Source organism: Vicia villosa, unplaced genomic scaffold (genome assembly GCF_029867415.1).
Source record: "Vicia villosa cultivar HV-30 ecotype Madison, WI unplaced genomic scaffold, Vvil1.0 ctg.000659F_1_1, whole genome shotgun sequence".
NCBI classification, from domain to species: Eukaryota; Viridiplantae; Streptophyta; class Magnoliopsida; order Fabales; family Fabaceae; genus Vicia; species Vicia villosa.
The window spans coordinates 415,265-430,546 of NW_026705294.1; the positions used below are offsets into that span (position 1 = coordinate 415,265).

Sequence of the window (15,282 nt, forward strand, 5' to 3'; positions counted from 1 at the left end):
GAATGGGCAAGGGCAATTCGAACCTCGTTGCAAGCGAAGCGAAAATACGGTTTTGTGGAAGGGAAAGTCCCAAAACCAACAACACCTGAGAAATTGGAAGACTGGACTGCAGTGCCGTCGATGCTCATTGCGTGGCTGCTAAACACGAGCGAGCCATCATTGCGCTCTACTCTTTCTTATTATGATGATTCACAATCCTTGTGGACACATCTCAAGCAACGATTTTGTGTTGTGAATGGTACTCGTATATGCCAATTAAAGGCATCACTAGGAGAATGCAAGCAAGGCAAAGGTGAAGAGGTGTCGGCCTACTTCGGTCGTCTGTCTCGTGTATGGGACGAACTTATGACTTATGTCAAAAAGCCAAATTGCAAATATGAAGGGTGTACCTGTGACATCAACCAACAAGTGATTGATTTGAGTGCAGAAGATTATCTGCATCATTTTCTTATGGGCCTTGATGGGGTTTATGCGACGATTCGCTCAAATTTGCTTTCTCAAAATCCATTACCAAATATTGATCAAGCATATCAGCGAGTTGTTCAAGACGAGAGGCTGTTGCAAGGAGAATCTTCAATTCATCGAAACCGTGACAATGTCATGGCTTTTAAAGCTACAGCTGATATGCGAGGTAAATCTAAACTTGTGGACAATTCTGAAAAATTTTGTCCTCACTGCAACAGAGAAGGACACGACGAACGCTCATGTTTTCAGCTTCATGGATTCCCCGAGTGGTGGGGGGACCGTCCTCGTGGTGGTCGTGGACCGGGTCATGGCAGAGACACATTAGGCCGTTCTGGAGGGCGTGGCAGAGGCACCTATAACACACCTATGCGCGCCAACAAAGCCACAACAAGTAGTTGTAGCAGCGGTGGTAATGGTGGACAGTCTCATGCACCACCACACTCAAGTGAGGCAGCAGGTATATCAGGAATTACCCCGACACAATGGCAACAAATTCTCGACGCTTTGAATATTTCCAAAACTAAAGATCGCCTCCATGGTAAGAATAACATTTCCTGGATTATTGACACGGGAGCTTCACACCATGTGACAAGAAATTTCTCTTGTATGATTAATGTAAAAAATATTAGAAATACACCGGTAGGATTGCCAGATGGGAAAGATGTTGCAGCTATAAAGGAGGGCAGTTTGATTTTGGATAGTGGATTGCGGCTCAATAATGTTCTTTTGGTGCCTCAATTAAATTGCAACTTAATTTCTGTAACTCAACTAATCGATGACTCCGATTGTATCGTTCAAATTACTAATACATTGTGTGTAATACAGGACCGGATGACGAGGAAGTTGATTGGAGTGGGTGAACGGATCGATGGACTCTACTTTTTTAGGGTGTTCCGAAGGTGCATGCCTTGATGGTGGAAGGGGATTCAACAATGGATTTATGGCATAAACGTTTGGGTCATCCATCAGAAAATGTGTTAAGGTTTATTCCTCATGTAAGTCAGTTTATTAGGAGCAAGAATAATGGACCTTGTGGTGTTTGCCCTCATGCCAAGCAGCATAGGGATAGTTTTCCATTAAGTGAGAATAATGCAGCAAGTTTGTTTGAATTAGTTCATTGTGACTTATGGGGATCTTATAGAACTCGTTCGTTGTGTGGGGCACAATATTACTTGACAATTTTTGATGATTATTCGCGTGCTATTTGGGTCTATTTGTTATGCAATAAAACTGAGATTGAGACTATGTTTTTGAATTTTGTGGCACTTGTTGATAGACAATTTGATAAAAAGATAAAGAAAGTGCGTAGTGACAATGGCACCGAAGTTAATTGTCTACGTGATTATTTTTTTAATAATGGAATTGTGTTTGAGACATCGTGTGTGGGTACTCCGCAACAAAATGGGAGAGTTGAGAGAAAACATCAACATATTATGAATGTGGCGCGAGCACTTTGATTTCGGGGTCATTTACCAATACATTTTGGGGTGAATGTGTGTTGGCAACATGTTACTTAGTTAATCGAACACTGTCTAGGGTACTGAATTATAAGACTCCTTATGAAAAATTATTTGGTAAAGTCCCTAAATTTGACAACATGAAGACTTTTGGTTGCTTATGTTATGTCCACAATCAACGACGTGATGGGGATAAGTTTGCGAGTAGAAGTCGAAAGTGCATATTTGTGGGCTATCCCTATGGGAAAAAGGGATGGAAATTGTATGATTTAGAAACCAAAGAGTACATTGTCTCTCGAGATGTAAAATTTTATGAACATGAATTTCCATTTGATGTGCAACAAGACATAACTCATTCTGCTCCTCCTATTATTTTTTACATTGAGTATGTTGACGTCACGATGATATTGGTTGGAAGACTTATGATGCATCAATTGGAGGAGGGAACGCATCAGTGGTCTTGCAAGACAATGGGCCAACACGGCTCCAGGGGGGGTTGCGTGAAGGTGGTAATGCTGCCGACGAGGGAGTATGTGTCAGTGGTATAAATGGAGAGGAAGCACCCACGCAGGAAGTTGATGAGGCTGGTGTTGTGGTGATGCAAGAGGATGATGCGGGATTTGAAGAGAATGAGGTGGCAGTTGAGAGAGAGACTATCGTGACACCTGAGATGGGAAGAGGGATGAGAAACAAAGTTCCGAATATAAGACTCAAGGGTTTTGTCACTAATACAATACAAAAAGTAAAGTCCTCGAAAAGTTCATATACCCAAGAGCATGCCTCAGGTACTCCTTACCCTATTACTTACTTTGTATCTTGTGAAAGATTTTCTATTAGACATAGAAATTTTGTTGCAGCTGTGACGGCAGGGAAAGAACCTAAAAATTATAAAGAAGCCGTAAAGGATTCTGGTTGGCGTGATGCAATGCGCAATGAGATACAAGCCTTGGAAGACAATGAGACATGGGTTATGAAGAAACTGCCACCCGGGAAGAAAGCACTTGGCAGCAAACGGGTATATAAAATAAAACATCACTCAGATGGGAGCATAGAACGATTGAAAGCAAGACTTGTTGTATTCGGACACCATCAAATAGAGGGGATTGACTATGATGAGACATTTGCCCCAGTGGCAAAAATGGTCACTGTTCGTACATTATTGGCAGTGGCAGCAATTAAAAAGTGGGAAGTTCATCAAATGGACGTGCACAACGCCTTTCTCCATGGTGACTTGGAACAGGAGGTGTATATGAAAGTTCCTCCAGGTTTTAAAAACACTAATCCAAATATGGTTTGCAGGTTGAAAAAGTCATTATACGGTTTAAAACAAGCTCCTCATTGTTGGTTTGCTAAGTTGGTCACGGCATTGAAGCGCTATGGATTTGTTCAGTCCTATTCAGATTACTCAGTCTTTACTTTGCATAAGGGAAAAATACAAATCAATGTGCCGGTTTATGTGGATGACTTGATTATTGCAGGAAATGATATTGCAGCCCTAAAAATTTTTAAAACTTACTTAGGTACATGCTTTCATATGAAGGATTTGGGAGTCTTAAAATATTTTTTGGGGTTGGAGGTAGCTCGTAATCACGAGGGAATTTATCTATGCCAGCGAAAATATGCAATTGAGATAATTGAGGAAACAGGTTTGTTAGGGGCCAAGCCTGCGGATTTTCCAATGGAACAACACCATAAGCTAGCGTTGGCTTCTAGTAAGCCTATTGCAGATCCAGAACCATATCGAAGACTTATCGGGCGGTTGATTTATTTGTCTGTGACTAGACCAGATCTTGCGTATTCTGTACATATTTTGTCTCAGTTTATGCAACAACCATGTGAAGAGCATTGGGAAGCAGCCTTAAGGGTTGTTCGATATTTGAAGAAACATCCGGGTCAAGGTATTCTACTGCGGTCTGATAGTGAATTGAACCTAGAGGGATGGTGCGACTCAGATTGGGCTAGTTGTCCACTTACGAGACGTTCTTTGACTGGATGGGTGGTGTTACTTGGTTTTTCTCCGGTGTCTTGGAAAACTAAGAAACAAACAACCGTCTCTCGTTCCTCTGCAGAGGCTGAGTATCGATCTATGGCGGTTACTACATGTGAGTTAAAATGGCTGAAACAATTACTTGGTGATTTGGGAGTTAGTCATTCCAAAGGGATGCGATTGTATTGTGATTGTCAATCAGCATTGCATATAGCTCAAAATCCAGTGTTTCATGAGCGAACAAAGCATATTGAAGCTGATTGTCACTTTGTTCGTGATGCGGTGATGGGTGGAATTATTTGTCCTCTGTGTGTTCCCACATCGGTACAATTAGCAGACATTTTTACAAAAGTCATGGGAAAAGTGCAATTTGAATTTCTTCTTCGCAAGTTGGGCATTCGAGATCTTCACGCTCCAACTTGAGGGGGGGCATTGAGATTTATTGAGGTTTATGGCATGTTTTGCTTTATCTTCCACTGGTGGAAGTTATTGTTATTATTGCACAACTATAGATTTATCAGTTTATGGCATATTTTGCTCTATCTTCCACTAGTGGAGGTTAGTGTTATTATTGCACAATTATGTGTTCTTTTTGGCTGTTGCAGTTGCCTTATATTTAGGAGTCATTTATGATTGGAATTCTGAAGATTAGTAGATTTTGTAACAGATTGTAAACTAGGTAGTCTTGTAATGTGTATATATAGTGACTCTAAAGAATGAATAGATCGAGATTTCACATGTTACATCTGTGGTGAATTTAGCAAATCCTTTAACCACCAAACAAGCTTCAAATAGACCAATATTATCATTAAAGCCAATATTTACCATGTAACATCAATAACAACCTACCAAAGACTTCATAGGAGGTATATTAACTAGTTCATCAACTAATGCTTGTTTCCATTCCAAGTGGTATGATGTTTCACGTGGAGATTTAGGAAAAGAAATAGAATACATGAAGTATAATGAAGACGACAGGATGTATACATTTAGGAATAGTGATATGAAGATCCATGGTAGAATATGATAAAGTCGACGATGACCGATAACTGTTTAGAGTGACCTTAACATCCAGAAATGTGTCAAGACATGGACAACCAATAGTGGTTGATGAAGTTTGTATGTCTCAAGAGGTCATGGAGTTGGGTCTATAATTTTTTTTGGTAAAGCTATGTGGGAGGGACATCAATAATGTGTTGAACTATATACTTGCAAATATAATTATTTGAAAATGATTTTGGTGGCAAATGATCCTAGTGGTTTTGATGATGACAGCACATTATGATTTAAATAAGATTATAGCCGGCTAGTAACAGCAAGTTTAAAAACTTTTTATATTTGGCTTATCTAATTGATTGACTCGAGGTCATGATCGATTAGATGCATTGAAAATCCCATGGATTGTTTTTTTAGACATCTTTTCTCCTTTAAATAAAGGTATCTCCTCATTCCAAGACACACCATAATTCTTTTTGAATCTCTTCTTTATCACTTTGTACTCTTTTTCTATTTCCATGGACAAAACACATATAATAGAAGACAATTTCTCAATCCACCTCATAGGCTTCTTTGGCACCACTTGGTTGACCAAAATGCCCTCGTGCTTCCGTAGATGCACCTTCGGAAACACCTTTTTTAAAAAAAATAGTTTTTTTCGTAGATAGAGAGCGTTTGAGCTTTTCGTAATTCATATAGAGAGCGTTTGAGCTTGCACACCCCTTCATACGAGGAAGGCAGCCCTGGAGGAAGCGTCATATAAATATCTTCTGCCAAGTCTCCATGAAAAAATGCATTCTTCACATTCATTTGAGTAAGTGGCCATCCTTGAGAGGCAGCAATAGTCAAAATGGTTCTAATACTAGTCATTTTCGTGACCGGTGCAAAGGTCTCATCATAATTCACACCATACTCTTGTTTATTTCCTAATGCAACCAATCGAGCTTTATAACGATTAAGAGTACCATATGAATTCAGCTTTACCGAATACACCCATTTACTCCCAATAGGCTTAACACCTGGAGGTCGAGGAACAATTTTCTTGAAGAGCTTGTAGTTCATCGTTCATTGCTGTTACCCAATGAGCATCTTTAAGTGCCTGAGAATAACAAGTAGGAATAGGTGTACCAGATATAATAGCACTGAGAGAAATAGGGCTATATTCATACCTATTAGGTGGGTGAGACACTCGTTGTGAGCGTCGCAGAGGTGCTGGTGCAGGTTCAGGTGACGGATCAGTGGCGGGAAGGGACAAAGTAGGAGTGTGTCTGACATAAACTTGACCTGGTTTAAATCGTTCTACAGGAAGAGAATCATTAGAAAAATCAACAAGAGTAACAAAATCAATAGAGGAAGGTTTAGTATTTTGGAAAAAAATTGTTGATCAAAGAAAATAACATTCCTAGATATGCGTAAGCGATGAGAGGTGGGATCATAACACAAGAAGCCTTTATAAGTTGTACTATAACCCAAAAATGCACACATAACTGATTGGGCACCAAGTTTATTTCGTTCAGAAGGTGGAAGATGAACAAAACATACACAACCAAATGGGTGAAGATTAGTGTAATCAGGATGTGCATGAAAGAGACGAAAATAGGGAGAATCAAATCCAAGAACCTGAGAAGGAAGACGGTTGATGAGAAAGACCGCTGTGGAGAAAGCTTCAACCCAAAATTGGGGAGGGACAGAGGCAGCAAGAAGCAAGGAACGTGTAACATCAAGTAAATGACGAGTTTTGCGTTTGGCGATGCCATTCTGTTGAGGCGTATAAGGACATGAACGCTGAGACAGGATGCCTTTTTGTTGCAAAAATTCCTAAAAAGCATGAGAAATATACTCCCCACCGGAATCTGTGCGTAATATCTTAATGGTGGTCTGAAATTGGTTTTCAATGTAAGCCAAAAATTTCTTAACCATTGCAAAAACTTCAGCTTTAGAACGAAGAAAATAAACCCAAGTAAAACGGCTAAAGTCATCAATAAACGTCACAAAATATTTATATTTAGCATGAGATAAAATCGGAGACACGCCCTAAACATCACTATGAATAATTTTAAAATATTTTTCAGCACGATGAGCATGGAGTGGAAAAGGAAGAGTTTTGCTTTTAGCAAGTTTACACACTGAACAATTAAAAGATGAGTCAACACTAATATTTTTGTGGCCAGATATACCTGTTTTTATTAAGTGAGACAAAACAACAGAGTTTGGATGTCCTAATTTATTATGCAAATTCGCAAACGGAGGTGAGACATCATACAAGCAAAAGAAAAATTAGAGGAATGAAACTGGAGCAGAAATAATCTGCCTACTTTAGGTCCCTTCACGATCACTTTCCCCGACACTTGATCCTGCACAAAACAACCATTACGAGAAAAATTAACATTATAATTATTATCCACCAATTGGCCAACGAAAATTAAATTAGAGGCAAGTTCTGGTGACACAAATACATTGTTAAAGGAATGATTGATATCACCAACAACATAAATAGGTAGTGTTACCATCACCAATTTGAATGTTTTGGGTGCCCTTATAAGCATGGACATTTTGTAAGTGTTTAGGGGATCCATTCATATGATTAGAAGCCCCTGAATCCACAAACCAAGGTGTTGAAGCACTAATAGACTTGCCCTGAATGCCCAGAGCTGATAGAGTTGAGAGAACAATCTGTTGCACCTTCTCTGGAGTCAACGTATCAGACAAACCAGCATCATGGGTAGTAGCTTGAAAGGCTTGGGTAGGACGCCGAGCAGGTCTCATGGGGCACTCAATAATAATGTGCCCACGTTGTTTGCAGTAGTTGCAGAATTTCTTACTGCAGTTGCGAGCAATATGACCAAACTGTTTGCAGGAAAAACACTGGACACGCTGCGTATCACGTCTGTCTGTTGTATTTTGGGCTGAATAGGCTACTGTGAGAGAATCAATAGTATTCTGGTCGGGCGACATGCTGTTTTAGGTGAGTAGGCGCTGCTCTTCGCGAAAAAGTTCCCCGACAATGACTTCTAAATCAGGAACTGGATCACGGTTCAGTAAAGTTGCACGAGCCACTTCAAATTATGCGCGAAGTTTCATAAGAAACTGATCGCGTTTGCTGACTTCATAAATCTTTTGAACAACTGCAAGGGATGTTTTAGGAACATCAGCGTGCAAGATCTCAGAGTGTTCAGCTAATTTAGAAAACCAGAGTAGTAATCTTGAATGGACAGCGAGCCTTGTCGATAATTTGCAATATCTAGTTCGAGTTGAAAGTGTTTTGCTGCATTATTCTGATCGTATATAACCTTAAGAAGATCCCACATGGCTTTGGCGGTCGAGAAGGAGCGCAAATTATTAACTATTTGAGGCTTAATTGAGGCAAGGATCCAAGAAATAATTTGCGCGTCCTTTGTTTCCCATGTATCTAACGCAGTCTTCTCGGTTGGAGCCTTCGAAGCCCTGTTTAGATGACCAGACATTTCTTTCCCTTTCACATACATTTCAAATTGAAATGCCCACGAAGGATAGTTTTTCCTAGTAAATCGAACACAAAAATTCTCTCATTCCTTTTCCGAAGCCATGAAACCAAACCAAAACCAAGAAATAGCGACGAGAAAAAAACGAGTGCAGAGAAGACCAAAAATCAGAGAAGGGGACCAAAACAAGAGTCACCGAAAACAAAACAAGAGTCAAACCCAAAAAAAAAACGAAAAACAATAATGTCGAAGAGAACACTTATCAACAAAAAATTTACAGGTTTGATCGATAACCTGCTGATACCATGTCAGAATATAATTCTATCAAGAGTATATTGTCTGAATTTCAGTTTTCTTTTTTATTTCTCATTGATATGATGCTATCCATATATATTACATAAGTCATAAATGACATTGATAATTCAAATATTCTAATTCCTATAATTTATATACAATTGGACAGCCTAACCTATATTCAGCGACTAACATCAAATATAGTTATAACAGAATCACTAGAATAAATATTCCTTATTGACAATACATTTTGCATCTTTTATTATACTAGAGTTTTCTTTTTCTAGCATTGGCCAACATATATCCATTGACGTCAAAAACATTTCATAGAGCCCTTAATGTGCTATCTGCCACAGACATCTGTAACACTGACATTATTGATGGAAGAAACACTTTGACATTCTTCAGGCCACTTTGAATTCAACAGATTCTTCATCAGGATGAATGCAGGTTTACTAGAAGGAGGAGATAATGCAGCTTCACTGTTGAGCATAGAAATTACTGCAGCCATAGAGGGCCTATCTGCAGCAAGTTCTTGTACACATAAAAGTCCTATATGTATGTGCCTTAAAATGTAGTTATGATGACTGGAATCATATATTTCTGGATCTATTAGAGATAAAATATTGTTTTCCATCCATTGCGTCCAAATCTAAATGAGACGAGAAAAATAAAAGAAATAATCAGATATTTTAATGTTGCAGCAACAAAAGAAAAAAGGCCGCAGTTGAATCGAAAAATAGTTTGTTGAGGCTTACAAATCCTAAAAGGCTTTGGCCATGCTCATTGTCATAGAAATTTGAGTTTCTTTTCCCGGTAACAATCTCTAGTAACAAAACACCAAAACTAAAAACATCTGATTTCTCTGAAAATAATCCTTGCATTGCGTATTCAGGAGACATATAGCCACTGCGTTAAAATATAAAAACTTATTCTCAAGTTAATAGTACTAAAATATTGGATAGGGAGAACACACTTACTAGGTTCCAACAATCCTGCAGGTATTGACCTGATCTTCTCCCCCTCCAAAGATTCTAGCCATTCCAAAGTCTGATATTTTTGGATTAAGCTCCTCGTCTAACAAGACATTACTTGCCTTCAAATCTCTATGAATAATTCTTAGTCTCGAATCTCTATGAAGATATAGCAATCCTCGAGCAATTCCTTCAATAATGCTATATCGTGTCCTCCAATCTAGTAGTTTATTTTTGAATGGATCTAGAAAAATAAGGGTAATGTTAGTACTATTTTGAGTATAATATTAAAATAGGGAGTTTCTCAATCCACCTCCTAAAAACATGGTAGTGTATTTTTGCAAATTTAAACATATAGGGGATGGACTGAGAAAGTCGCTTAAAATATGAAGTGAAGTCATCAAAATCACTCCATTAGCATGCTTCAAGAAAAACTCATTGGCCGCGAAAAAGTTCTGCATTCTTAAATATTTTATACGAGAAAAGGATAAAGAGGGCTTCGAAGAACTAACCAAAGATGAATGCATCCAAACTTTTGTTTGGCATGTACTCATACATCAACAACTTCTCATCGCCTTCAATACAACAGCCAAGAAGTCTTACAAGATTGCGGTGTTGAAGCTTACAAATCACTACCACTTCATTCATGAATTCCTCCAACCCTTGTCTAGATGCACTAGAAAGTCTTTTAACTGCAATTTCTTGACCATCTTGCAGTTTCCCCTAGAAGAAAATATCATGTGACAACTTCTATGGACAACGGTTTCAAAATAATTACAACTGTTGCTTTTAAGATACCTTGTATACTGTGCCAAAACCACCCTGTCCAAGTTTATTGGACAAGTGAAAGCTGTTTGTGGCGGTTGCAAGCTTTTCAAAATCATATATTAATAGCTCTTGCAGTTTACCTTGAGGCATTTCTCCAATTCTGTTGTCACTAGTATAACTTTCTGGTGCCCCACATTTATTAGATAGTTGGAAAGGTTTGCTGTTATTTTCCCTTACTGAATTAATAAAGTGCCACAGTCTAGCTGCAGGAAAAACTCACAACTTGAGCTTAGTTCCTCATCAATAGAAAATAAATTTCATGATCCGAATTGAATCAATAAAGATGTTATATTGGTATATTACCTGGTTGGTTTGATCTTCTTCTCCATATGATATATGCACAAATGAAAATTACGAGAGTTCCAATTATTGTTGTGCTTATAATGATGATTGTCTTGTTTCTCCCTCGATCTGTAAATAGGAAACTTTTATATTTAAAATATTAAAAAAATTCAATCAAGTCCTAACTCCTAAGAGATAGAATCATGTTAATGACCTATGTTTCAAATGCTTTAACAAACAACGCAAAGAGCGTACCAAGTTCTGCGTTGGCTACGCGAACATACAGATCAAGTCCTCCAGTTTGGAGTTGTTGTATGTCGAGTAGATTTCGGGTCCAAGACATGCAGCCAATCCCATCATCATGAGAATATGCAAGGCAAGAGCAATTCTCCAAGCATAGGCTTCTGCATATATCTGGTGTAACAGTTGAACCTTGAGCAAAATCTGGAACTTTAATCATCTGTAGTTTCAAAAACCCGTCTTCCTTTCTACTTTTCGTTTTATTGTTGACCCTTTCACACTGCAAAGGGGTTCTCCTAACACACCCGCCAGTCCAGTCGTTTCGATTCCATTCAAGTATGTTTCTTGGTTCAAATCCTCTCAAACAGCTGCATATTGGTGAATTCAAGGAACTACAGCTTGAAAATGCCCCACATATACTATAAACATCACACGCTGAGTCTCGGCTTGTCCATGTAACGCGAACTTCTTTCTTTTCATCATCCCACCGTGTTTCTTCTAATATTCCTTCAGAATTCAGGTGATAGAAAACAAATTCTCCGTCATTCTGTATTGTGTAGTATACAATAATATTCCCTTCTCCATCGTCCCCGCCTTGAAAACCAAAAAAGTATGCAACTGTCATTGCCTGTATCCCAGTGAAGACTCCCCCATTCCAGGGACCGCTGCGCCAGTGTGGCTGTGTTTCTTTCCAAATGAACACTTCAATTATATGTTGGCGTTCAACAGTACCAGAAGAGAAAATACCAACGGATGGATCAAAACGACTTTTCCATGATTTGAGATTTACACTCTTACCTGTCCTTTTGTCGATTGAAAGTTTCATGCTAGGCAGTAATGTATCTGAAGGTTGCTGAATACTCTGCCATAAGATGTTTCTCGTCGTGCTCTCCAAAAGGACGAGGTTACCAAAGTCTGAAAACTGTGAAGTTGTATTGGATGCTGTGTTGGAAACATTTGATGACCAATAAACGCGTTTCTGTCCGTTTAATATCACAAGATTGCCATCTTCAGATATTGTGACAATCCCGTTATAATCATTCAGCGGCTGGTTTCTGTTTGCCACCCATATGATTGTAGATTGAGACTTCCACCAAATACCAACGTATCGATTTGTTGAGTTTTTTGAGCTAAAGAACCCCAAGGTGAAGTTACCATCTTTGGAGATTAGAGTTTCAGGGTCCTTGATAAATGAAGCCGATGTGATCGTGTCTATACCAGTACTAACATGTAGTAGCAAATACAAACACGAAATGAACAAAACAGAAAACAAATATCCACAGTTGCTAAAACTCATTAGGGTGATCAATGAACAGATTATGATCAACCGTCTCACGAATCACGAGTAACAATTATGAAGATTACCACCATTTTAAATAACAAAGGTTGTTTGATTTAATGATGTCAGATGCATACTAAAATATTTGAGAAATTTCACTATTTAATAAAATAGTATCAGTTGACTAATGCTTTCAAAAACTATAACTTTGAAACATTCATTTTTTTACATAAAAAACAACCTCATCTAGTTTAATATCAAATGGTCAACCAATTCAATCATAAAAAAATTCAATTGTTTTATAAACTAAACTATAAAAATCAATTACAGTTTCGAGGTATTTGCCAATTTGTAAATTCAGAGACAATTTTAACTGATGCTCACAAATTCAAGGACTGGTTTACCCATTCAATCAAACAAAAAACGCGCCCTTTTCATGAAACCGGGTCAACGAATAGGTGGAAACAAGGGTGCACAACTTTAAATGCAATATACTGGTGCACTGCCAATTTGACTTTCCACCGTAGGTTATAAGAGTTCCTACTATTTGCAAACTCACTTCTTTAATAGGATAATTTATAAACAGAATATTGCAAAACAATCATTGTATAGCAAAACTGAAATTGAGAACCATAGTTCCAAAATTGTTTACATACAGTCATAACCACGGCCACGACAAATTTAATCACTTCTATTCTTCTAGAAAAACAAATATCATCATGACAAGGAAAAAAATGTATATTTGCTCAGTTAGAACAAAGCAGGTTATAAAGCTAAAATATTTGATGACTTAATGACCTGTTTGAAACAATCTTGTATTAGAGTAATTAGGGCCTTTATCTAGAGTTTGTCTTTATATACTTCAAAAACAGTTAAATTAAGAAGATATATGTTCAAAATCAAATAAGTTGTTCCCTGTCTAGACTAGGGGTGGCAAACGGGCAAGTCCGCCTGTTTAAGTCTGCCTTGCAAAAGCCCAAAAAAAACAGGTGGGATGGGCATAGTTGAGGGTGCGGCCTAAAACCTTGTCCCGCCCCACAAAAAAAATGATGGCGGGACAGGGACCTGCGGGCTTTGCATCTTTTATGCAAAAAAATGTAAAATTTTATGTAAATTTTTGTGGCTGCAAAAGCCCGCAAAAAAATAGAGCGGAGTGGGGCAGTCATAATTGAGGTTGCGAGCCTATTACCTTAGCCCGCCCCGCTGAAAAGTGCGGGCAAAACAGACATGCCCAACGGGCTGGACACGTTTTGCCATCCCTAGTCTAGACTAGACACACAGACATTAGACAGAAATACAATTTGAATGTGACTATCATGAACCGTTTAGACGTTACAAATTCTAGCTAGCATTGCTTGGCTTATCCATATTTTATACTCAAGTATTTGATACAGTTAAGTCTGAATCTGGGAATTTATAGGTTGTCTAATCCTCAGAAACTCATTTCATTTCCATGCAATGATTGCAATCCCAATTTTCAAATACCATAAACAGAAATATTTACTATCACTACTTTGCAATTAACCTTAAATTGATGCCTAACTCCATATTAGTTTGAGCAAATCCCAAAACCAAAGTACCAAATCAATCTCCAAATCACAGCATACCTTGAACTGCCACATACCTTGAACTGAAAATCGTATTTGGAATCATTAGCTTGTTAGCCTTTGCAATAATCTTCCTTTTTATGAGTTTGATTTTGAGTCTTCCTCTTTCTCATCTTGTTCATTGTCTCAAGCGTGCCACTAATATACTGCCGCTCCAGATTTTCAGTAAATAGTTATTTAAGTCCTCTTAAGAACTGTTCTAGACTGAGTCGACGTTTGGCCCAAACAGACTAAGGACCAAATTATTATCAGTCCGTAAAGGGCATTCCTCCCCGACCCCGTAGGATTGAACGCGTGACATCCTCGTCAGCCGGGCATAAGCACATGACATTCGATCGTCGACTCCACTGGATCAAAGACCGAAGTCCAGCATGATCCGGGCAAGGGCACATGCCTGACCCTGGGTAGGTGCTCCTTGCAAACGCTTCTTCCGCCAGGGACCCTCCTCCTCGTAGGGTTCTTTCACTCCCAACCCATCGGATTAGACAGAGTCCACGCACTCCCTAAAAGACCGTGTCTCCCCTTAAACTTCGGAGTGGTTGACCCAGGATGGAAATCATGTACTGGTCTCCACTATCCACGCAAAATTCTGGCAGTCTCCGAATTGGGCCTGAGCATCCAGTCCAATAGCGAGATCTTGGGCCAACGCTGGGGGCTATAAATACCCTCTTTCACTAGAGGGTCAGTTAACTTCCTTCATACTTTCTCTACCTTGTACTTGCGCTCTGATTGCTCTCTCTTCTCACTTTGGCATCGGAGTACCTTGCAGGTACACCCCCCCAGTTCACAGAAGATCCAGATCCTTGCAGGCCTTGAAGACCCATCTGATCAGGTACGATCAAGAACCTAAAATGTTAGTGGGCTATCGAAATTATCATTTCAAATTTCACAAATTTACAATAACATTGAACCCTTTTAGTAAAACTTGAGTAACAATAACTGATATTTGGAAGTTTATCAATTTCAGTAAATTATGTTTGGATATCATAAAATCAACGGAGTGGAATGAAGCCGAGTAGAGGAGTGGAGCAAAACGAAGATATTATTCCATTATTTGGAAATTTTAGGACGTAACAAGGTAAGTTGTTCATCCTGCCCAAATCGGAGGGGAAGAAAAATAGTGGTAAGTGATGTAATGAAATGAAATTCATACCACTTCAATCCGCTCTATTCCATCCGTTTTTAAATTATCCAAACAATGAAATATCATTTTATTCTATCTCATTCCGCTCTGTTCCATCAGGTTATTTTATTCCAGTCCATTATAGGTGTTCCATCAGGTTATTTTATTCCAGTCCATTATAGGTGTGTTTGTTTCAACAGAATTTTTTTTTTTAAGAATAATATTCTTGTAGATTTTTTTTAAATATCAAAAAATAATAAATATCATCAATCTCATTATTTTTCAAAAA

At 38.5% G+C, this 15,282-nt stretch overlaps 1 protein-coding gene across 1 annotated transcript; it reads right to left on the bottom strand.

Annotated features, from left to right (window-relative positions):
• Positions 1–8,711: 8,711 nt before the first annotated feature.
• LOC131630206 (G-type lectin S-receptor-like serine/threonine-protein kinase At1g11300) lies at positions 8,712–14,090 on the bottom strand. Its single transcript, XM_058900988.1, has 7 exons — positions 11,000–14,090; positions 10,766–10,873; positions 10,433–10,665; positions 10,147–10,357; positions 9,641–9,878; positions 9,419–9,569; positions 8,712–9,312 (listed from the first exon to the last, which is right to left on the bottom strand). Exons 1-7 carry the CDS (start codon positions 12,279–12,281, stop codon positions 9,004–9,006), a joined length of 2,532 nt encoding a protein of 843 aa, XP_058756971.1. The 5' UTR covers positions 12,282–14,090; the 3' UTR covers positions 8,712–9,003.
• Positions 14,091–15,282: the final 1,192 nt, after the last annotated feature.